At 37.9% G+C, this 22,576-nt stretch overlaps 2 protein-coding genes and 1 long non-coding RNA gene across 6 annotated transcripts; 1 reads left to right on the top strand and 2 right to left on the bottom strand.

Annotated features, from left to right (window-relative positions):
* Positions 1 to 401: 401 nt before the first annotated feature.
* Positions 402 to 9,635, bottom strand: LOC121873690 (protein C12orf4 homolog). 2 transcript variants are annotated; one of them, XM_042377389.1, is made up of 12 exons: positions 9,357 to 9,635; positions 7,288 to 7,466; positions 6,394 to 6,545; positions 5,593 to 5,768; positions 5,038 to 5,259; positions 3,997 to 4,164; positions 3,560 to 3,672; positions 2,665 to 2,813; positions 2,117 to 2,287; positions 1,827 to 1,892; positions 1,142 to 1,267; positions 402 to 811 (listed from the first exon to the last, which is right to left on the bottom strand). In XM_042377389.1, the coding sequence occupies exons 2-12, from the start codon at positions 7,454 to 7,456 to the stop codon at positions 722 to 724; spliced, it is 1,602 nt and encodes a 533-aa protein (XP_042233323.1). In that variant the 5' UTR covers positions 7,457 to 7,466; positions 9,357 to 9,635; the 3' UTR covers positions 402 to 721. The 2 variants fall into 2 exon arrangements, with proteins under 2 accessions (XP_042233323.1, XP_042233322.1); XM_042377388.1 differs by lacking the exon at positions 9,357 to 9,635 and adding an exon at positions 8,641 to 9,047.
* A 178-nt stretch (positions 9,636 to 9,813) lies between these two features.
* LOC121873691 (vacuolar fusion protein MON1 homolog A-like) lies at positions 9,814 to 14,900 on the top strand. 2 transcript variants are annotated; one of them, XM_042377391.1, is made up of 9 exons: positions 9,814 to 10,064; positions 10,436 to 10,647; positions 10,987 to 11,184; positions 11,330 to 11,573; positions 12,090 to 12,265; positions 12,532 to 12,652; positions 12,991 to 13,142; positions 13,656 to 13,785; positions 14,591 to 14,900. In XM_042377391.1, exons 1-9 carry the CDS (start codon positions 9,834 to 9,836, stop codon positions 14,729 to 14,731), a joined length of 1,605 nt encoding a protein of 534 aa, XP_042233325.1. In that variant the 5' UTR covers positions 9,814 to 9,833; the 3' UTR covers positions 14,732 to 14,900. The 2 variants fall into 2 exon arrangements, with proteins under 2 accessions (XP_042233325.1, XP_042233324.1); XM_042377390.1 differs by having other exon boundaries at positions 9,815 to 10,064; positions 10,424 to 10,647.
* Positions 12,648 to 21,832, bottom strand: LOC121873692. 2 transcript variants are annotated; one of them, XR_006090295.1, is made up of 2 exons: positions 18,097 to 21,832; positions 12,648 to 14,237 (listed from the first exon to the last, which is right to left on the bottom strand). It is a non-coding gene; the product is annotated as an uncharacterized LOC121873692 (long non-coding RNA). The 2 variants fall into 2 exon arrangements; XR_006090294.1 differs by lacking the exon at positions 12,648 to 14,237 and adding an exon at positions 16,207 to 16,660.
* Between the last annotated feature and the right edge of the window lie 744 nt (positions 21,833 to 22,576).

The raw sequence follows: 22,576 nt of genomic DNA on the forward strand, positions 1-22,576 counted from the left end.
CTCGTTTTTAGGAAAGTAACCCTGAAGTTAAGCGAGGACTTAATGTAATTGAGATTTTTAAAACTTAATTAAAATATTTCAAGCGTCATTACAGCCACTAATAACCCCTCAATCAATTTGTGGACCATAGATTTGAAATTAGCATACTCAGGAGTACCTATACTGCAATTTTAAAAGAAATCAAATTTTTGGCCAAAATATTAAGGCTAATGCCTTGGTAATTTTTCGACCAAAATATGCTTTTCTCTTGGAATTGGATTATAAAAGGCTTAACTAATTAAATACTTCCAGAATAACAAATAAACACCAAAATTGTACCTCAGAAACCCATAGTTGGTGAGTAATTAGTGTTGAAATAATGTAATTAATATCTTGCAGGCATCATTACATAAAACAAACAGTTGGGAAAAATTATTTTATTGATCACCGATATACAATTATTTCTTACGTCAAATTTGAAATACCCGTGTAGAGTACAGTGTGATCCTCCAAATGGATATAAAAACATTACTAAATAATTCATCTATAATATACAGTGTTCCCCTCCATTATATGTTTATTTGTGGGAGGGGCATCATCTGGGATTTGGTCAAAAGTATTAAAATTACTCCATAAAAAATTAAAACAGTCTATGCCAGATATCTTTTATTGTGGAAAACAATATTTAATACTTTATATATAAATTTAATGTACATACTGTTTAGCCGTTTGTGTACGTATACTAAGAGGACTTAACAACTAGCGGATTGGAAACTCTGAAGATGTTGGGCAGCATGGCGGCCAGGTGTTGGAATAAATCCTCGGAGATGCCCTGCAAATTTATAAAGAGCTGTAAGTTGCCGAGGCTCTTCAGTACTGTATGTATCTGACACTTGGATGACTTACCGGTATGTACTTCAATAGTTACATGGCTTAATTACGTAGAGTCCACAGCAAATATTACCCGTTTCTTATACAGTACCACAATGGATCATGAGTCATCTAAGGGTAATAATTATTGAATGTTTTTTTATATATATCAAAGACATTATGGAATATTATAATCTGGTGAAAAGTCGTGTTCCCACTCATTTAAACTGTTGGTGAAAAGTCTTATAAAACTACAACATAAACAACATTTTCCAATAACAATCATAATTACCTTTGGCACGAGAAACTGCATGTTTTTCATTTCAGCTCCGCCCCATGATGCCATCTCCATCATGAAACCCTTGACACACTTGTACACTAACTCTGCACGTTTCTGGCACCAAGACATAGTCATTTCCTTGATTAAAAAGGTAAAAAAGTAATTAGTTTAAAGATAATGTACAAAAGAGTTCAATTATATTTTTGTTCTTTTCTATATGTTCATACTTCAATTTATGTGTAGATACGGAACAACACTTCAGCCTACAGCTTATTAAACTCCTGTCTCAAAAGATTCATAAGTTAACTTTTGCTTTTCAAATTTCAATCATTCATTTCTCAGTTTGTCTTATGTATTCTGTGATTTTTATTGGAATTAAAATTTTTACTTGTCATTACTGTATGTGCTTCCAATAGAGACAAGACTACAGGCATAAATGCTGATGAATATTAGACCCAAGACTGATCCCTGTGGTACTGCTAACTCCACAGAGGCAGGTTAGGAATCATCATCAAAATGAGAAACTTAAGCTATGGTTGGGGTGAACTTTTCTAGGAGCACGGCCCTCTGTACTGTATAGAGAAGGGACACCAGTACTGTATCTCCATTAACTATATATTGCAGTCAAACAATTGATTTATATCTTAACTTATAATATTAAACACTATATGAAAGGGTAAGTAATGTTTCCACTCACCTCAGACATGGTGTTTGTAAGAAGAAGAGGAATGGTGAGTGTGGTGATGTCTCCAAGGCAGGCCACCTGTGGGTGACAACAACATAATCATCACCGTGACTCTCTATATAAGTTACACCATTTACAGTAATATCTCTTATACCTTTTTATTATGTTACCTCACGTCTTTTAGTTAGCCTCCACGGCCTGTGGAAACTTAACAGCAAAATTGTTGAGGATATAAATTATAATCAGCTTCTATTATTTAAATTAATAACTGTAGTAGACAACTAAATTATTCACAAATTTACCTTTAGAACATTTCTAAGTCCCAGGATGACAGGATGGCGGGAATTGATGTCCCCCGAGTGTAGCGAGTCGTCAACAATCATGTGGAAGACTACGTGAACATCAGCAAGATTGGAGTGTCGAGTTATGTAGAAATCCCCTGCTTTAAGATATTGCGGGACTGGGGGTGGAGGCTGGAATAAATTATTAGTTGAAGTTTAATACAGAGCTCAACACACAAACTGACCTCCAGAAACATATATTCCTGCATAGTATTATTTTGAAATAAAAAAGTAATGGTGTATTATTATGTCTTAATAACCTTAATTTGTCACTTTATAATTACAGTACTGTATTAATATACTCTTTAGTATCTTGTTTAGAAGGCTACATAGAACTGCAGACAACAAAAACACACAAGTGAAGCCACCAAGAATGTGTCTTGTGTTCAAATATTATGAGATGCTGGAATAATAATTTAGACAATTTCCTTAATATCATCAGTCATAATGCAAAGTTTCAATTGTTTTTCAAAATAAATATAGTGTACTGTACTGTAGAGTAAACCTACTGGAGCATCTTCATCACAGTCATATTGTGGAGGTGGGTGGTCACGGCGCCACTGTACAACCTGAGGAACAGTATCTCGGACAGACTCCAGCTGGTCTTCTAAATCTGGGAAGTGGAGTTCTGTTGATCTGCTACACACACGCCCAAAGTCTGGTTAAGAGTAAAGAAAGTGTACGGAACAGTAAAATCAGCTTAAACAAAGCTGTACGGGATACATACACCGAAAACACTGTTTCAAGGGAGGACAGTCATTTAACAAGTTATGAATATCCTAAACTTATTTAAATGAAATTTTTTTTCGGGTAATAATGCTTAGTGAAGTTGTACGCTCTGCTCTTGCTGTTATATCTTCATACTTTCATTTTAGTTACCTGTCCCTCCCAGTTATATAAGGTGAAAGAGACTTACGCCCGTATTAAACAACATCTTCCCTTGAAGAGGGTCGTCGTGTTTCAACCCGAGTTATAAACTAAATGAGTCCTGAGGGACACCACAGTACAGTACTTAATGGGGTGGTGTGGCGGTAAAATTAACTAATTCCCATAAAATTAATTTACAATACTATTGGAATTAGTTTATTTTACCGCCACACCACCCCGTTAAGTACTGTACTGCAATGTCCCTCAAGACTCATTTGTTTAATAATATGGGCGTTAGTATTCTCGTTACTTTTGTTAGAATATAATCACAAGAGAATCCCCCAGACCATGCTTAAGACATTCCAGATGAGCAGTTGTCCAGTAATTCAACAAATTACTGCATTAGTCATTACTGAGGGGAGAAACTGTGTAATATCCATCATCTGAAGAAATCCCTTATCCTACACCCCTTGAAGGTTCTCATCACAAGGGACAAAAGACCTCCTATTGTATTATAATAAACATAAAGAAAGTTACCACGTTTTATTCCAGAGTAGGTGTTAATGCGGTCGTCCACTAGCAGCACCAGGCCGTTCAGGTTATGGGAGTACAGGCTCATTGATGTCTGAATCCTCTGTGGTGGGATGTCACTGAAATATTCCCTCACTCATTACTATCTACACGGTCATCATATACTTCTGTACAAGACCATATATAAGTGATACAATAATATCAACAAGTCAGACCATATCTACAACAAATACAATGGTACTGTAGTTAATAAAGGTGATTTAGATCCTTGGGTTATATGAACTGGTAATGCTGACCTGTGATGAATTACAATGAGCAGTCTTCTACAATTCTCAATATAAGAATAAAATACTGTAAGAAGTCATTGGTTTTTATACCCTAAAGCAATAAATGTCGGAACACTATAGTATGTATTGGGTGTACAGAATCATATATAAACAAACCTTGCTTCATGTGATTGATATTTGCAAAGCTGAAGTACGTGTGCCGAGAGAAGACGTAAATTGTGCATCTGCTTCATCTGTGCCCCGAGGTGGATGGTAAAACTCTCCTCTTGTGTTGGGTCTGCTGTCTCAACCACCACAGAATCCGAACCCATCATTATAAAATCTCTATTGAGGGAATCAAATTAGAAATATAGGTTGACAGAGTGATTTACTGTTGTAATTATATTAACAGTAACACAAAAAAAGCATATATCAGTTAAATTTGAGGAGGAATTCTGGACACCCCATTTTAAGACTAAAGATAAACTGAATGATTTACAACTCAATAATCAATCAAGATGTTTCTTTTGTTGTGTTTGGATACATCAGTGAGGTATAGTACCATCAAAATAGGTAATCTTTCCATCATTGAGAGAAAAGGAGGAGGTGGAGAGATGTTTTCTTACTGGTGAGTTCAGTGAATGTCAAGAGGCACATGGAGGACCTAGCTAACAGTTCAGTGGCACATCCATCTTAAAAGCTAATAGGCTTTTTCATGATAATTATTTCCAATTTTGAACTATGAGACCTGGTAATGGCTGGAAGAGAAGCTGTTATAACGGCACCTTATTACTGTAGCCACATATGACAAGGCAGCTTTAGCACGACAGATAATTGAGTTTCCAAAGTCATGAGTCCTTAACAATATCCATCATCATATAAGGGAGCCTTACACACAACACTCATTACTCTTTTAAAGGTAATACTTATTATAATAGGGGAAGGTTGAGCTATTGTTTAAACAGCATCCAGTAAGCAAAAGGGGGTTGTGGTATGCTAGGTACAGTGCTTAAACAGATTATATATACTGTACTGCAATTTATTAAAGGAAAATATAGTCATTAATGATTGATAAAACTAACTTCATTTACATTAGGCAACAAGATCTAATATATTCAATTTATTAATTTGTATAAGCTTTATGTTTCCTTTGACTGATACAAGCTGCCAATAGTGTTCAAGCCTTCAGTATATTTACATGAACGACATAAAACATACTTGGGAGTCACTGGTGTGGTCACTTCTCGCCCGGCAAACGACTCCATGACGAAATTCATAAACTCCCGTTTCTGATTTTCTCTCAGGACTGAAATAGTTGAATCCCACTGAACCTCCATTAACTGAGAGTCTTCAAGGTGATGGGCAGCGAGGTCATTCACGTCGTCGTCCGTTAGATTCACTCCAACTCTACTCACTGTGTTGCTCATCTCCTTTGTCTGCCTGTTGATGTTAAAACTAGTTACTTGTCTACTAAGTCACCTAAACATACATTACTGCACTGTTCTGTTTCATGTTATTTCTATGCTCTACATGGTCATAGCCCATTCATACAGTAAGATAGGCTTTGTATGATCATCTCTTCATAAAACAAGTGCTCAAATTGATTCATTATACATCATAATATCATCGTTATTTAATCTTGCCCTTATTATACTATTTTAAATATTGACAGTCAAACACACAAAGAAATTTGAATTAAAAAATACATTCTCTCAAAATTCTACAATCAACACAAGATACATGAAGACAATCAAAGAATAGAGCACATAATACCTTTCACTGATTTCCTTCATGGCGTATTCCCTCTGAGACACGAGGGAACTCATGGCCCCAGCAAAAGAATGTTCCAAGCTGAGCAAGTTGACCACCATAGGGGAGTGGACTAGTGAGTGATACATTGTGGCCAACATCTCATTCTCACATCCTTCATCCTCTTGTCTTTTACTCAACTTCAAAGGGAAAATAGTACAACCATTATAAATACATAGATCTCCCAATGGCAGAAAATAGAAATTGAAAATCTTTGCATGGGCCATTTAGTGGAGATATAGAGGAACAAAACCCAGAAACAATGTGAAAATGGCCGTTTGGGTAAATATAACAGGCTAATTCACAAACACCTTAAAACAACTAAGATAATGAGACAAAACAGCTATCTAAAGAAGTGTGGAGTGACCAGATTGACCACCTGTTTAGTGTGAGGGTATGGCTGATCAGTGTGAAGGTATGGCTGGTCAGTGTGAGGGTATGGCTGATCAGTGTGAAGGTATGGCTGGTCAGTGTGAGGGTATGGCTGATCAGTGTGAAGGTATGGCTGGTCAGTGTGAGGGTATGGCTGATCAGTGTGAAGGTATGGCTGATCAGTGTGAGGGTATGGCTGATCAGTGTGAGGGTATGGCTGATCAGTGTGAGGGTATGGCTGGTCAGTGTGAAGGTATGGCTGGTCAGTCAGTGTGAGGGTATGGCTAATCAGTGTGAGGGTACAGCTGGTTGTCTTTACCGTACAACTGATGACAGGGAACTAGGGATAAAGCAGAAACTTGAACAAATGAGAAATTCCAACAATATCATTACCTGTATTTGTGAATATTTGTTCGTCCACGCAGAAGCAACGTCGTCAATATTCACTTTTCCATCTCGTAGACTTTGGATGGCACGTTGGTCTTGTTGGCGGTAATATCCCTCGGTCTTGTCCTGGATAAACACCTGAAGCTTCTCACTCAACTCTGGAACATTCATCAAACACCACTTAATCCAAAAAGCTGTTACCAGAGTCTTTGATGTTATGTACACAATACCCAGCATCTGTAACAATGTATACAAGAGAGTAAGTTGTGTAGCTGTACACAAGACAGTTGTGTACAGTACTCACTAAGCTGTACACAAGACAGTAAGTAGTGTACAGTACTCACTAAGCTGTACACGAGACAGTAAGTTGTGTACAGTACTCACTAAGCTGTACACAAGACAGTAAGTTGTGTACAGTACTCACTAAGCTGTACACAAGACAGTAAGTTGTGTACAGTACTCACTAAGCTGTACACAAGACAGTAAGTAGTGTACAGTACTCACTAAGCTGTACACTAAGTAGTGTACAGTACTCACTAAGCTGTACACAGACAGTACAGTACTCACTAAGCTGTACACAAGACAGTACACACACAAGACAGTAAGTAGTGTACAGTACTCACTAAGCTGTACACAAGACAGTAAGTAGTGTACAGTACTCACTAAGCTGTACACGAGACAGTAAGTTGTGTACAGTACTCACTAAGCTGTACACAAGACAGTAAGTTGTGTACAGTACTCACTAAGCTGTACACAAGACTGTAAGTTGTGTACAGTACTCACTAAGCTGTAAGATGCCAGTACAGTACATTGAGATTTGAGCTTAATTCCAAAATACAACATCATTATTTTATTCAAGTAACAAAAATAATACAGTATTGTATTGTATTGTGGTCTTACCAGTGTGAAGGTAGATAGGTAGGTTGTGGTGCAGGACCAGACGGTGGGCCAACTCAACGTGGCTGATGCCCGAGGGGATGGTTATGGGTACACAGACCATCATCACCCGAGGATGTGTTCCAAGTGTCACCTCACACATACAGTCTTCACTTCTAGTAGAACCCATCATTTTAAGTAACCTGAAATACATATTATTCTTTAATATATGATCTGAATAATTCCAAAATTGTACAGGAAGAATTTTGAAAGTATGAAATGCTGTATTTCCAAGGATGAAACAAAGCATTCAACATGCATACAGTGGATGATGGCATCACAGCACGTCAACGTAGATTAGTGCTCGGGGTGGAAGAAGCACAAAAACAATATTACGCAAATTGGAAATGTTGATCACTTCAAGAGGTAAGAAAACATTTATCTGCTGGGTAGGTGAGGTTGTCTGTCAGCCATGTTGAACTGTAGTACTGTACCTACTATTATTATTATACTATTTTAGGAACATAATTACTATGAAAATAGAAACTTATATGGTGGACACAGGGAACTTGTCGGCATCACTTATCAGATGTAATGGAAAATGATCACAAAGTCAAATTACGGTCAACGTTTACTTAAGTGCTGTGAGCGATTTTGCCAGCAAAAACATTTTTTTTCCTGCATGAATTTTGTTGCTTTTTTATTGAAGATATTTTTTTCTGGGAAAAAAACAAAAAACTAATGTTTTCATTATTTAACCTAACCTAACATAACCTGACCTAACCCCCCTAGTGGGAGGGGGCTTTGCCCCCCTTGAGTGGTTATATAATGCCAGTATTTAACTTATCCTTATTTAACCTAATGTAATGTATTCCCATATTGGGGAAACACTATTTTTTCAGAGTTGGGTCATGTATTATTGCATGGTAATGTGATTCAGACGACCCTCACACTACACACGCCCCCTCTCATGGCTCACCGACGGTATTATAGTATAAATTATAAAAAAGAAACACTTCCCCAAAAGAGAACACCGTCACTAGCAATTAACAACAAAAATTATGGTGTAAAAGCAGTGTATTCTTGTTACAATCATTTGGAGTCCTGTATTACTCTACACATTAACCCAAATTACACCAAGTGTTTGCCTCGAGCATTTTTTGTCATTTTATCGGTAATATTGCCGTTTACAGCAACCGCAGAATTCCGAAAATTCACAACACTCAATCGATAGAACTATTTTTTCTATGATCATTTTCTTATATTACAGTAATGTCACAAATTGAAGAAGTTATTGAATTTTAAAAAGTATAAAGTCAGAGTACCCGTTGCCCCTACGCTGTTGCTCAAATTGTTTGTGTTCGTACGTTCACTTACCTCCTGTGCAGGTGTCGGGGGGCGTCGCCAATCAAACTTAGGGGGAGGGGCGGCAGCCAATCAAATCCAATAAAAAATCTCAACATTTGATTCAACCAATTAGTGTTCAATATTCAGCGTGGGCGGTAGGATGCGGGACATTCTTAATCAGTTGCAACATGGAGCCATTATGTGCTGGGTGCGATTTCGATTATTGGAAGTTTTAGAGAACAGCGGAACCCAAGAGGCCTTCTGGTCCCTGACTCAGACTCTGACTCGGAGTAAGGTAAGAAACACTGTAACGGCTATTCATATTCTCAAGGAGGCTGACCGCGCGACTATAGGGCTATTATTTTGTGTTTGTGGGAACAGGGGCGAAGCCCCCGGCTAAGGTCAGCGGGGGTCCGGGGGCGGAGCCCCTGGCTAGGGAGGGTTTAGTTTGGTTATATGGTATAAGTTAGCAAGCAAAGAGTACCGGGAATTCAAAACACGCAATTGATGGAACTATTATGAAGGGGGAGGGGGTAAATTCAAAACAAGTGATTTCCGATAAAAACGAATGTCAGATTTGAACCAATCGCCTCAAAATACATCAGACAAACACACCTCTTTAACCAGACTCTTTGGTGCTGTAATCTGCAATATAACCATTTTATCAAGCTAAGAAAGTTTTTATCATCAATGGAGAAATTTCCTCAAGTTGATATGAAGGTCATAACACAGTCGTGAAGTATTACCTTCTTGTTTTGATTATTCTACACAGTAAAGGCTGTTATTGAAGGTAGAGGTGTGGTAAAGGTGTCCCTGCTAACAGCCTCTAGTGTCAAGTGTCGTCCTCTACAACACCCAACTTGTCTTAATCTTTTTCTTCAGTCGTTGAGGAAGAACATGCCAGTGTTGGTTCTCCTGTAGCGGTGTAACAGACGGTAACAACAGACGGTAACAGACGGTAACAACAGACGGTAAGAGCCCCAGGAGGCGTCGCCCCTGTCACCCGTCAGCTGATCACCCTAAACAATCCCCAAATAATTAAATACAATAAAATGTCTTAAAAATAACTAACTGAAAGAAATACTAATATTTTACCTCTACTGTTACTAAAAATATTATTTCAAACAACAACAAACATCAGTTCAGGTATATATGCTTCAGTTTATATATTCATTTGTGTATTTGGTTTATTATTATTATTTGTTCCAATACTTCAGTAAGGTATGATGGCGGACGGTGTAGAGGATCATCTAGGAGTGTCTTCACCTAAAGTCACTCCTGGCGAGGCTGTAGGAGATGAACTAAAGGATGATACTCCTGGGGTGAGCGGGGAGGTTATGCTGGTCAACACAGACAGTTTTGAGGAGTGTCACCATGAACTGGACACTCAGTTTAGTGGTGGTGAGGATGGTCCGGTCCCTAACTCCCCCATCAGGAAGGTCCAGCAGGAACAGGTGGGTGGACACACTATTCTTTCCCTATACTATATTGAGGTTTATAAAGGGACATAGAGCATAATAAAAGAGAAAAACCGGTACATTACGTTACTTTACTGTTTCTGTACCATGTGGGGTGTAGTGGAGATATTGATATTTTATACTGTAGGTGTGTGTATATGTTCCTTGTCAGACCTCAACTACTCCTTCATGGTACAGTTGTATTATCACTTATTAACCAGCCACTTGAGGACTTTTTCACTAGAAGGTTAATGAGCGATATTTAAGGATGTAATATTATACATGTATGTAATATTTGTTGTGGCGAGCATGTGGTCAGAAGATTTTGATGGTGATAGCAATTAAATTTATTCCAGATTTTAACACAGGAAAATGAACTTGTTGGAGGAATGGGCAAGGTAGCTGTGACAGAGGATGAAGACAAAACCGACTCAGAAGACAGACTACAAGAACTGGTCCCTTCAGCCGCATACGTTGAGGAGGAAAATCTCGACGAAGAGTATCTGCAAAACCCAGAATGGATCCGGAAGGAGAAACATGTCTTTATTTTGAGTGAATCGGGCAAACCTATTTACACTAGGTATACCACAATGTCTAATATGTTTGCAGGACTTGAATGAGTATTATGAGTGGGTGAGTGGGTATTGTGAGTGAGTGGGTGGGTGGGTATTATGAGTGAGTGGGTATTATGAGTGAGTGGGTACTATGATTTGATAATTTTCTTAGCACCAGACAATATATATGTGGAAACGGTAGCAAATGTATATGTGTAGTTGTTAGCTCGGTATAGATATTTTTATTAATATTTAAACTTAAAGTCTTTGGTGGTACTGCACACACACTATCTGAGGCTATAATAATGAACCTCCTTCCTTAGCATAGTGTTTATTATTATTGTATTTTATCACTTTTTTTTCAGATATGGGAAAGAAGACAGATTAGTGACACTGTTTGGGCTGATGCAGGCACTCGTATCCTTTGTGGCGGACAGTGATGATGTGATTCGGTGCATCGTTGCGGGAGACCACAAGTTTGTGTTTTTAGTGAAGTCTCCTCTAATACTGGTGGCCGTATCTCACTCTGTTGCGAGTATAGCACAGCTTCTAATGCAGCTTACGTAAGTACTGTACTGTGTGGAGACTTATTTTTCTGTATCTTATGAATAACAACAGGGAAACTAGGGGTCACTCTCCTTGGCTCTCACTTATTTTACCATCCTGCTGCAATAGTCACAAGGAATCAAAATTGTGTTCTCTTTGCAGGTATGTCCAGAATCAGATTGTCAGTGTACTAACAGCTTCTGCCCTGACACGAATGTTTGAAAAGCGACGCAATTACGACTTCCGTCATTTATTAGGAGGAACTGATCGATTACTGGACAACTTGTTGAACATGTTGGACTCTCATCCTTCTTTCCTCCTGGGAGCCATTCAGTGCCTCCCACTGGCTACCTCTGTCCGGGACACTATTACACAGACCATCATCCAGTACTGCTCCAAGATTAAGGTGATTTATTTGTATTTCTAGATGGAATAACTAAAATTTGTAAGATCTTAGGGTGTGTGATTTCCAGGAGGAAGAGATAAAGAGGAAGTGTACAGTGAAGGCTCTTGTACAGTATGATAAGACTTCATTTTCAAAGGATTTTATGTGACCCACTTTCACATTTAATGTCCTTAAAATCTTGGATTTAAATTTTTTGCCGTTCCCGCAAATCACATTTATTGAAAGTAAACATCTTAAATAATAAGTGAACTCTATTCAGTCCCACACATGTACTGTACAGACTAAACACACACTGCTGGAGATGAAATTTTCCAGTCTATCAGTGGTGTATGTTGTAGCTCATAGATTCATTAAATGTCAAATATGAGATGGAAAAATACATTACGTACAACAAGATCATGATTTAGTGTACAGCAGTGTATATAAGAGAGTGGCTGATTGGAAAACACTAAGAAAAGTGAACGTTTTTTATTACATTAAGCAAGTAATGACGATGAAATGTTTTGACGTTGACAGAATCTGGTGTTTGGTTTAATCATCTGTCAGAATCAACTCATCTCTCTTGTCCGTATGAAGAAATTCCTCCTCCATCCAGCAGATCTACATTTACTGTTTAACCTTGTAAATGCCACTGAGTCTTTGAAGACAAGTGAGAACTGGATGCCCATCTGTTTGCCCAAGTTTGACCCAAAGTAAGTACAGTAGTATCTGTGTACAGTATATATCACTGTGACTTCTTGTCTTTTTTAAACCTTCCGTTGTGGCTGATCTGTCAGGTGTACCTCCAGTGCAGCTTTTGGGATATAATGGATTTATTTCCCATATATGGCACAGCTGCAGTGAAAGGGTCAATAGCTTGATGATTTTGGGTGTTCTATATCAGATCAAATGACAGTAAAGAATGTACATACAATACAGTATATTAATAATATTACTGTACTGTATTTGTATTTTTCAGTGGATACTTATACGGCCATGTTTCATACCTGGCGGATGATTGTGAGGCCTGCCTCTTATTGCTCTCCGTCGACAGAGAGCAGTTCTTCACACTGTCTGAGGCAAAACAAAAGATTGTTGATGTAAGTATATATTTAATTTCAGATCTGTTGTAAAATGTTAGACTGGAGTACAGTACAGTATTAAATGGTCTTACCAGTGAAGGAACAACCTTTATGTGGAATAGCATAGTGTCGAGAGGGGTGGGTTAAATTACTAACTGCAACATTTTAAGACTTGGATTACAGTATCAGGCATCTATCTGGCCACTAAGTGTTATACCAGTAAAAAATTATATATGTACATCAATTAAATGTTAAAACAGCAATGTGTATTATTAGTGGTAAAGTAAGATGACTTATATATTTCTTTTACATTAAAAAATTTTCAGTTGGGTTATATTTTCTCTCAATTATTCCAGCGGTTGCGGAGACACCATTGTCTAGAAGGAATAAATACGGCAATTCGTACATCTTTTTACACGGTGAAGGCAATTGGGGCACCTGAACTAAGACACTTCCTCTACAAGTCCAAGACAACTGCACAGTTCACTTGCCCAGAGTACACAGCTCCGTAAGTCTATAAATATCAGTTTATGTAAAAGTGTTGTTGTTTTGGAAAGATTTTAGCAATGCATGCCTGTGGGGAAACCCTGGATGGAGTGTGTTCCTGTTGATGCTGCCTGGGTGAGTTCTTTGTTTAAAGATTATTTTTTTCTGTTATTCTGATTAATTCACACCAATTGAGCGCCCCCCCCCCCAATATTATCACTTAAAGTTATATAGAGTTTGGGCTGGATTTCTTTTTAGCACCGAAGGAGATAAAACAGGGTTCATGAAGTAATTGTCCCCCGAGGAAAATATTACGTGGACGTTGGTGTGCTAATGGCACATTAGGCTCTTGGTGGAATTGACTAAATGATGCTTTGGTAACAGATGTGTTACTCTTCTGAATATTGCATCCCTCCACAGAACATTGTACCTTATGACACCCATCATAGCAGGATGTGTCATTGGGTGTTCACTGGTTCCATCACTTCAGTCTCTGTCAACTAAATGTGATTTCTTGCCCCCACAATTTTCTTAGGTATCACACAGAGGCGGAGCAGCGACGTCTGTTTGGGTTGTATCAGCTGCTACACCACCGTGTACACTCAGTGTCTAGACCTCTGAAAATGGTCTATATGGTCATGGACACACAGACTCTCTTGGGATGGGTGAGTTTACCAAGTTCCACCGTTTTACTCTTTAAATATACCTTCAACTTTCTCCTGTTAGTTATTCTTAATGTTTTACAGTTTGTCTACATAAAACAGCCTTTTTTATGTAGACATGTTATGCCTCTTGCTGGAGGCCACACCCCCTCCATTGGCTTCAATTCCCCTACTACAGTACTCTATGGAGACATTGCACAGTTAAAGGCACTAATTTTCAGTAACCAAAGAAAAGGGATTGATATACAGGCTTTCTCACCAGAGTAGTAGTATTTTTTTTCTCAGGGTGATAAGGGCCTGTCGAATAGTCAAGGTTTCCTCTTGGGTCACCTAAATGGTTCTTGGACAGTTTTGGTAAATGAAAGATTTTAGGTGATCCCAGAGGAAGACATCGGGAGGAGTGAGGTCCAGAGTTATTGGTGGCCATTGTTTGGTCTTTGTTGAGAGTTCTTCACCTGGCAGAAAAGAACATTAATTATCCTAAAGTGCACAACCTATGAGAGACAACCTGTACATTGCACAGTTGCAGAAATGTGTTCTACACCCCTTGTGGTAACCCGTGTCTCCAAACAGCCAACCTTTATGACCTATAGGAAACCTATCCACCAGTCACTTCTGTAGTGACACAACCCATATCCATTCATAAAAAATGATACTACTGTGATGTTGCCGTTTGGAGATGTGGGTTATCACTGGACGTAGGAGCACATTTCTGCAACTGTACCAAGTGTGACAAACTAAAGCTTATTTAGTGTGTACAGTATAGTGTACTGTATATTGTGTTAAGTCTTCAATTATATTGTTTCAGGTAACGAGGGAGTTTGAGTTGTATGCTGCATTAGAGCCGCTGGTGACCAAGCATAATGCAATTATCTATGTCAATAAACTGCTTAGATGGATCAAATCTGATGAGAACAAATTGTTCATACTGAACTCTCCTACATTTTAACTTATTACATTTTGTGTCCATTAATGTACGTTAGTACAAACTTGATCTCCTTTCCTTAATTTCTTTATTGTCTACAGTTTATTTGTATTTAACTTAAAAATCTAAGACATTTGTAAATAGATGTATGCATTGCAAAGTTAATTTTATGAGAATATACATTCCCAGATAATATTTGGTGTTATTCTTCACATCAACTGTTTACTTGGTAGTAACATTTAACACAGAGGAGTCAACTTACAAGACAACAAGTGGAGCCAAGAATTACCTACAGATGTACATCACTACAGAACAGTTAACGTTCCAGTATACAGTATAACGAGGGGTCTTACCAAAGTGATGGTCATTGGTAGACAATCTCTCACACTTGAAATGTAAGTTGCAGACACTTGTTAAGAGAGACTTGTTACAGAAGGTGAAATTTGCCTTATTGCAACTTGTCTATAGTACAACCAAAAGTAATACAGTATTGCTGTCGTCTTGCCAAGGGGGTTAAGTCTTGTCACTCTGGCAATAATAAAAATATATAAATAAAAAAAGTCCTACTGTCTCAGAAAAATTCCATTGGTGTTGCAGGTGTAATTACTTGCTTCTAGTTTTTCTAAAGACTTTTTTATATATTATTCTAGGTGCACTTTACTGTATGATAACAATTAAACAGGGTAAAAAAAAAAGTTGGATTTGGCACAATTACTTGTCCTAATGACTTGGATTTTCATTTGTCTTGCTACCCTATTTACTCACTTCCTATAATTTTTGTTTTACTCTTAAGCTGCCACACTGTTGTCACTCCACAATTACGATGCTTTTAAAAAGGTAATATTTAGTGATGTATTTCTTGTCTTGATAGCCATTTTCACATAATGAGTATATTAGACTTTACTCTTTAACTTTGTAACTCAAGCCTAGGGTCAGTTTGTAGCAAGGCAGCCAATTCACTGACGGGTGGCACAAAAAATCATTCCTTTTCTTTAGTATTTAATTATCTTCTTTATATTCTAATATTTTAAGGGATAATAACTATTCTCTGTCAATCTCTGATAATTTCCACACCTGGAGAAGCAAAAACTAGCTTGTAAAATGCTCTGATTATGAGAACACAATCATGATGAACAAGTTCCGGGACGTAAACTCCTCACTGTGGAGGATGTTGCTAAAATTTGGTAACCTTTTTCTTGTTCTCTATGATGATATATTACCATAACACTTCACAAGCTAGTTTTTTTATTTTCCCAAAGTGTAGAAATTAGAGACTAGCAGTTAATAGTTACTACCCCTTAAAATATGATAGATTAAATACTAAAGTACTGTAATGACCCTTCTCGTATCTGTCCACCAGCCAATCATCTGCCTTGTTACAAACAGACTATGCCTCAGTTACAAAGTTTGAGTTAACAGACAATGGATAGATTTTCATCCTATTCCACCATTAGAAGAACTTGTTGGTTATCCATTTAGTGTTGAATGGATCACATAAAAAATTACTGAAGCATTTATTTGTACAAAATTTACACAGAAAGCTATGTTACATAACTGACAAAAGTCAATACAAAACATATACTCATTAATGGTAAGTATGAATAAAATGAATGACAAAATAATGAAATGCTAACACATATCTGGATTACTTATCTGGATTTTACTATAATGCAAATATTAATACCTTTATAATATTTAAATAATCACAAAGGAATGTCTATTTTAATGAAAATTTGTATTAATGCACAACAACAAAGGAAGAGAGTGGCTGAGACTTACACTGTATTAAGACATTTTCTATCAAAAATACTAATCAATCTGGGGTAGAGTATCAAGGCTCTCTGGCCAGTACAGTATGAACACAGCTGTTGTTAATACAGTGCATGGAGAGTAAACAATAGAAACCGTTGTGCTCTGTAGTGTATGGAGAAGGTAGACACAACTGCGTTGCCACTGCAAAAATCATTATTTTTCAAATCAATAGGAATGTTGATAGTATACTGTACAGTCAGCAAAAATGTTAATAAAATGCTGTGGAACAGCTGGACACGACATATTTCAGAATGGGCACTACGGCTCGTGTCATCTCAGAATGGTTGGTTGGGAAGTGACTCTTATTATATGATGCTCGTCTTTATTGTACGTACAGGTGAAAAGAAGTACGTACAGGGTAATTTAATTTATTGTACAATAAAACTTTCTCGGAGAGTAATGTTCAGATTTCTCGTTAGTTTTGTTCAACCGTATGATGTTTAGAACTTTTGAAAACTTTGCCGACTGTACTAGTACAGTAAACTCATAAATGTGAACCAAGTAATGTACAGTACTGGTGGTACAATAAATGTTATGATCTTGCTGGATAAAGTAAACCTCAGGATAACAGACAGCATAAACCTATGGACAAACCCCCAGGTGAGAGGAGTTGTCTGACAGTTCATTACTGCAGGTACTGTAAGTGGTAGCAGAGCGGAGCTTCTTGTGCTTTCTCTAGGTAGTCCTTTATCCCGAGGGTTTACTGTACAGTGCTGTAATAACTTTACTCTTGATGACATCTTTTGAGCTTTTCAAGGAGTAAACTGAAGGTCAGGTGCGAGTCCTTATTGCGTAATACAAAAGTTTCTATTATATACTAATTATATCATGAACTTCAAATATCTTCAAGGTTTCTCTAATAGTACAGTATATTAAAAACTGCTAGAAAATGGTAAATTTTATTCAAGCTCACTTGAAAAACTGATGATGCCACTTGTACTTTGGTCTCACAACTAGAATAACTGTTACTTCAATACATTCATATTTCCTTGATAATGCAAACAACAAAATGAAGATATTACCCAGATGATGCACCAGTGCATCACCATTTTATCAATTTCTTACATAATAACCCAGCATACAGTGTTCAATACTGACCTTATATTTATTTTTGTAAATTAATTTTTGACCTAACCTGCTATTTCTGTTACATGTAGTTTGTGAAGAGGTGGTGGGATGGGGTGGGGTAGGCTTAATAATAGTATGGCTCCTGGAGTGGATGGAATCAGCGTGGAAATGTTATGGGTGGGACGAGGAACAGTGAGAGCGGAAGACAAGTGAGTACAATAGAGACTGCCTGACAGAGAAGAGTATCAAATGTTTGGCTGACAGCATATTATATAGTTCCCTTCTATAAAAGGAAAAGTAAGATGAATGAATGCATTAACTATAAAGGAATAACTGTTAGATATACAAAGGATAAGAAAAAGTGTTTGCCTTAAGGAAGTGTATTTGAAAATATTTTGGAAAAGGAAAATAATTTGTTTAGTATTTTTGGTTCAAGAAAAAACATGAATGTCTACAGAAAGGCAACATGGAAGGATTAAATATGTACAGTTGCCTCTAGATAAACATACCTCGGTCTAGGAGTGTGTGTGAGCACATTTACAAGATGTCGTGGGCATGAAACCGTGGATTACCCTGTTTGTTGATTCCCCGTAGTTCAGTCCTAGTCACTCGGCTGTGGATACACAACAATGCTGCATAACACATTATAGGGTGTGTTTATCTGTTCACCCCCGATGTTGCTTGTATCTTATCACAAACAAGGTAATCTCACTGTTTCACACCCGTATTCATTCAGACCCGACTATGGCTCTGCGATGCCACATCTCATACCCGAGACCTCACACTCCCAGGCTGTGGTTCGTTCGTGTGGAGGCAACTGAACGTAATAAATGGAAAATAATTGTTGAATACCTCTTGGGAGGAAGACGGGTAAAGGAAGTAATGTAATGTAAGTGAGGAGAACCGGTCAGCCAGGAAATAACAGAGCATATGAGTGACAGGAGAGCATAGTACCGATTCATTTATGGGGATGGCACAATATATTATTTCTTACATCATCAAGAACATATTACTGTACAAGGTCATCATATAAGAATGCCCACATTTTAATATAATGCAAAACCATTTAAATTTAGGGCATTCTTTTTCAATGCCCCTAATGCCCTGTATTATTATTATTATGATCAGTGCAGCAAAAATAATCCCCTAACAAAGACATCATATAAAAGACACCTGGAGGACACTAACAAAAACTTTACAAATACATATTCTTAACACCTGGATCTTGAGGAAGGAAGATGAATAGAAACTGGAACAAACTCTCTTTGTTGTTGTATGTTTTATAAGGTAAATGTCTGCTCTCTCACCAATAGTGTCATTCAATTATCAGAATCCTTCATCTTCCGATTCCTACCCCAGTTTTAAGAGGTTTTCCGCAGTTATTGTTCGCGGCCTATGTAAGAGGTTGGTGATTTTTGGGGAGAGGTAAGTGTGTGTGTTGTGATTGAGTGTGTGCAGTGATTGAGTGAGTGTATATGCGCGTATGTGCATTTTTCTCGTCATCTCTACAAAATGACCCACGGCTCTGAAGAAAACACAAACATTCAAATATATGACAAACATAACTCATCTATGGTTGGCTAAGGGTGAGGGTGTCTAAGGATGGACAGTAATAAGAACATGTGTGGTTCATTCACATAGGAGGGATTCACTGCTTGAACTTCCCATTATACTTTCTCTACCTAGTCAACCTGATGACCAAGCCAACCTGATGACCTAGCCAACCTGATGACCTAGCCAACCTGATGACCTAGCCAACCTGATGACCTAGCCAACCTGATGACCTAGCCAACCTGATGACCTAGCCAACCTGATGACCTAGCCAACCTGATGACCTAGCCAACCTGATGACCTAGCCAATCTGATGACCTAGCCAATCTGATGACCTAGCCAACCTGATGACCTAGCCAACCTGATGACCTAGCCAACCTGATGACCTAGCCAATCTGATGACCTAGCCAACCTGATGAAGCTACAGCCGGCACGATGGAAAATAAAGATGTGTTTTCTTACAACGAAAGGTACCGTATCAACTAGACCTAACTCAAAGTATTACTTATACCAATGGGTCAAATTTATCGACAAAGAGACATTTTTCATCAGGTAATAAAGACTTGAAAAAAAAATGTTGGCACTTAGTTGTTAATGAGGAATATATACAGATGGGAGTTGAAGGAATGTCTACTTAATAACTTACTACTGGAATGTGCATGGTAAATATTCTAGAACCTAGAGAGAGTGAGCAACAGCCACAAAGAGGTTAACTGTACCTGGAATGCTCAATAACTTAACAGATGCACAAAATATTACATACTACTGTACTGTACTGGAAAGTAGTGACAATTGAACAAGTGAAACGATTTAATGTATCCAATTACAACCGTGCCTTTTGGGCATTTAAATTATCTTATTGCATGAAATGTTCAGTGATAATTATTTCTGATAGGAACATCATTTATTATCAACAGTGATTATACCTGTAGTAGTATACAGTTTGTATTAGGGAACAAAAGCACCTCTGTGTTAATGGCCCCATTATCCAGGGAGTTACTACAGGGCCAGAAAGGTTGTATAGAATTTTAATACATAATAATACCTAAATATAACTAGATGTTTTACATATAAGGATCAATTTTAATAATTTATCCATAAAATCTGAACATACTGTGGAATGCTCAAGGTCGTAAGAATGTATTTACGGAAGGAAAAGTGCAGAAAATCTAAATAATTTAACCTAATATTTTTGCTTTAAGATTCGCATTGGAATCTCAAATGTCCAAATTGCACAATCGCGCAAAATGGCATTCCAAATATATGTCACAACCAAAAACTTAAGACAACTCCTTATATTCAGTCAACAGTTATAAATGACCTAGAATGTGGGTTGACATTTTGGTAGTGACATAACCCTCATTGGAATACCTCACATGACTGTACATTGGTCCACAAAACTTAAGCACATATATATCACATTGTTCATCGATCACAGACTCAGGCTGTACCCCAATTACTGACAAGCAGCAGAGTCTAGGCAAGAAGGTATCAGAGGTTTGAATGGAGGCCTAAGGTAAGACAGGTAATAACACAATCACGTACAGGTACCAACAGAGGACAAACAAGTAGTGGTGGAGCAAACACGTGATGGGGTGGCCTAGCAAACAACATGATGGGGAGGCCTAGCAAAAATATGATGGGGCGGCTGAGCAAACACATGATGAGGTGGCCAAGGAAACAAAATTATGGGATGACCAAGCAAAAACATGATGGAGTGGCCGAGACAGAAGTAGCAGCACATGACACACATACAATGGTTATGAGGGAAAAATGAAGAACTGATCTTGAAATATCCTCTTGTAACTGAGGCCAGACTGAGTGACTCATATTAGTATATTCAGCTAAGTATCTAGGGTAAGAACTCCTATTAACTCTGGCCATGTTCCTATTTACCGTAAAGTTTCACCAGAGTGTAGAGCTGTCTATAAACATATTAAACACCCCATGAGGTTCGCCAGCTCTCCCCGACTACAAAATGGCCGCAGGTATCCAGTAAGTGGTGTCATCTTCCCGCACCAGGGTTAAGGTCGCAGCATACACAATGGTAATGTTCGACCCAATACACAAACTGCCTTCTGGCATAAAGAGAATAAAACTGAAACACAGACAACTCACAAAACTATGCTGGAAGGGTAATCATGTTGTCAACCAATGGGAGTGACTGCAGGTACTATAATACTGTGTTCGTAATAAATATAAAAAAGGGATAGACATGGTGATAAACCATCTGCCCTGGTACTGTATTATACAACAGTACATGGGAGGTGTTAACAGATGTGCTCAACAAGAGAACAGTACAGCAGTGTGGTACAGTTGCCTCCATTTATAAGGGTTCAGTGGCTGCCGTGTTTTGTGAGATGTGGCACCACTGTTTGTTTACATCGTAGTAAAACTTGCAGAATGGGCAGAACTACCCTCAAGAGAGCTCAGGCTAACTGGCTCAGCCGTGTTAATATTATGATTTTTAATCGACTCTGTATGTGTGTTCTTCTGGCTAAATAAACTGTAACAATATATAGAAACCAGACCAAGATGCTAAATAAGCAGTCCTCCTCTACCTGTAAATGTATGTATTTCCTGTACAGTAAACCCTTGATAACTCGGCACATGTGGGACTCTGGCCTTGCCGAGTTCCGACTTATTGAGGCACTTCCCCCTCCTACAAAAATACAATAAAAAATTATTGACCCATATATTTGTACAATGAAAGACAAAAGTCGTGTCGTGAAATTTGGTGATAACATATGCCAAAGGGCTAAACTTTTAGTGCGCTCTGCCTTGTGGTAGGGGCGGGGCTCTCATAATGTTTCCCGAGTTATATTTAATCTTCGGACAAAACGGCGACATGACTTTTGTTTTTGATTGTACATGTAATTACTAAATGTAAAAAAGTAACACTTACCAGCACTGCAGGCAAAGAATGAAGCTTCATGGTAGGTGACACAGATGGCTAGATTTGCAGAGATTTTCCCAGATAATTTTATATATCTCGGCATTTCCCAAGTTATACTATAATACATTCCGAGTTATATGAAATTCCGAGTCATCGAGGGTTCACTGTAGTTTTAATATAGATTACCAAGTAGAACATCATTGGCTCCTATCTGGTGGGTGGTGGTGCCACACCTCACACAACACGCCAGCCACCTGTACCAGTTATAAATGGAGGCAACTGTACCAGACCCACATTGCCATCCTATACCTTTGTGTTCTATAGTTGTACAAATAGAAATGGCAAGATTGTACTGTTGTTTCCTTTACCTCATGTCAAGCTGAACCAAAAACAAATATACTGATGAATTTTTACCTAAAATAAAATACAGTACAGTACACTGAATCTTCACTTAACCTGAATTATTGAAGTTATCACACAAAAGAAAGATAGGAAGAAAATACAGTTCATATTTCACAATATTGAAATAAGTACTACAGTAT

This window comes from Homarus americanus, unplaced genomic scaffold (assembly GCF_018991925.1).
Source record: "Homarus americanus isolate GMGI-L3 unplaced genomic scaffold, GMGI_Hamer_2.0 scaffold43895, whole genome shotgun sequence".
Classification (NCBI taxonomy): Eukaryota; Metazoa; Arthropoda; class Malacostraca; order Decapoda; family Nephropidae; genus Homarus; species Homarus americanus.

What these genes read in the sequence shown, in the direction of transcription:
- LOC121873690 (XM_042377388.1), bottom strand. Translation starts at nt 8,726, where the DNA reads ATGTTGAGATTTTTTATTGGATTTGATTGGCTGCCGCCCCTCCCCCTA. An exon ending in ATGAAGGAAATCAGTGAAAG is followed by an intron (nt 5,260 to 5,592) that starts GTATTATGTGCT and finishes TAACATCAACAG; the next exon opens with GCAGACAAAGGAGATGAGCA. An exon ending in TATCAATCACATGAAGCAAG is followed by an intron (nt 3,673 to 3,996) that starts GTTTGTTTATAT and finishes GGAATATTTCAG; the next exon opens with TGACATCCCACCACAGAGGA.
- LOC121873691 (XM_042377390.1), top strand. Translation starts at nt 9,834, where the DNA reads ATGATGGCGGACGGTGTAGAGGATCATCTAGGAGTGTCTTCACCTAAA. An exon ending in CAGCTTCTAATGCAGCTTAC is followed by an intron (nt 11,185 to 11,329) that starts GTAAGTACTGTA and finishes TTCTCTTTGCAG; the next exon opens with GTATGTCCAGAATCAGATTG. An exon ending in CAAAACAAAAGATTGTTGAT is followed by an intron (nt 12,653 to 12,990) that starts GTAAGTATATAT and finishes CAATTATTCCAG; the next exon opens with CGGTTGCGGAGACACCATTG.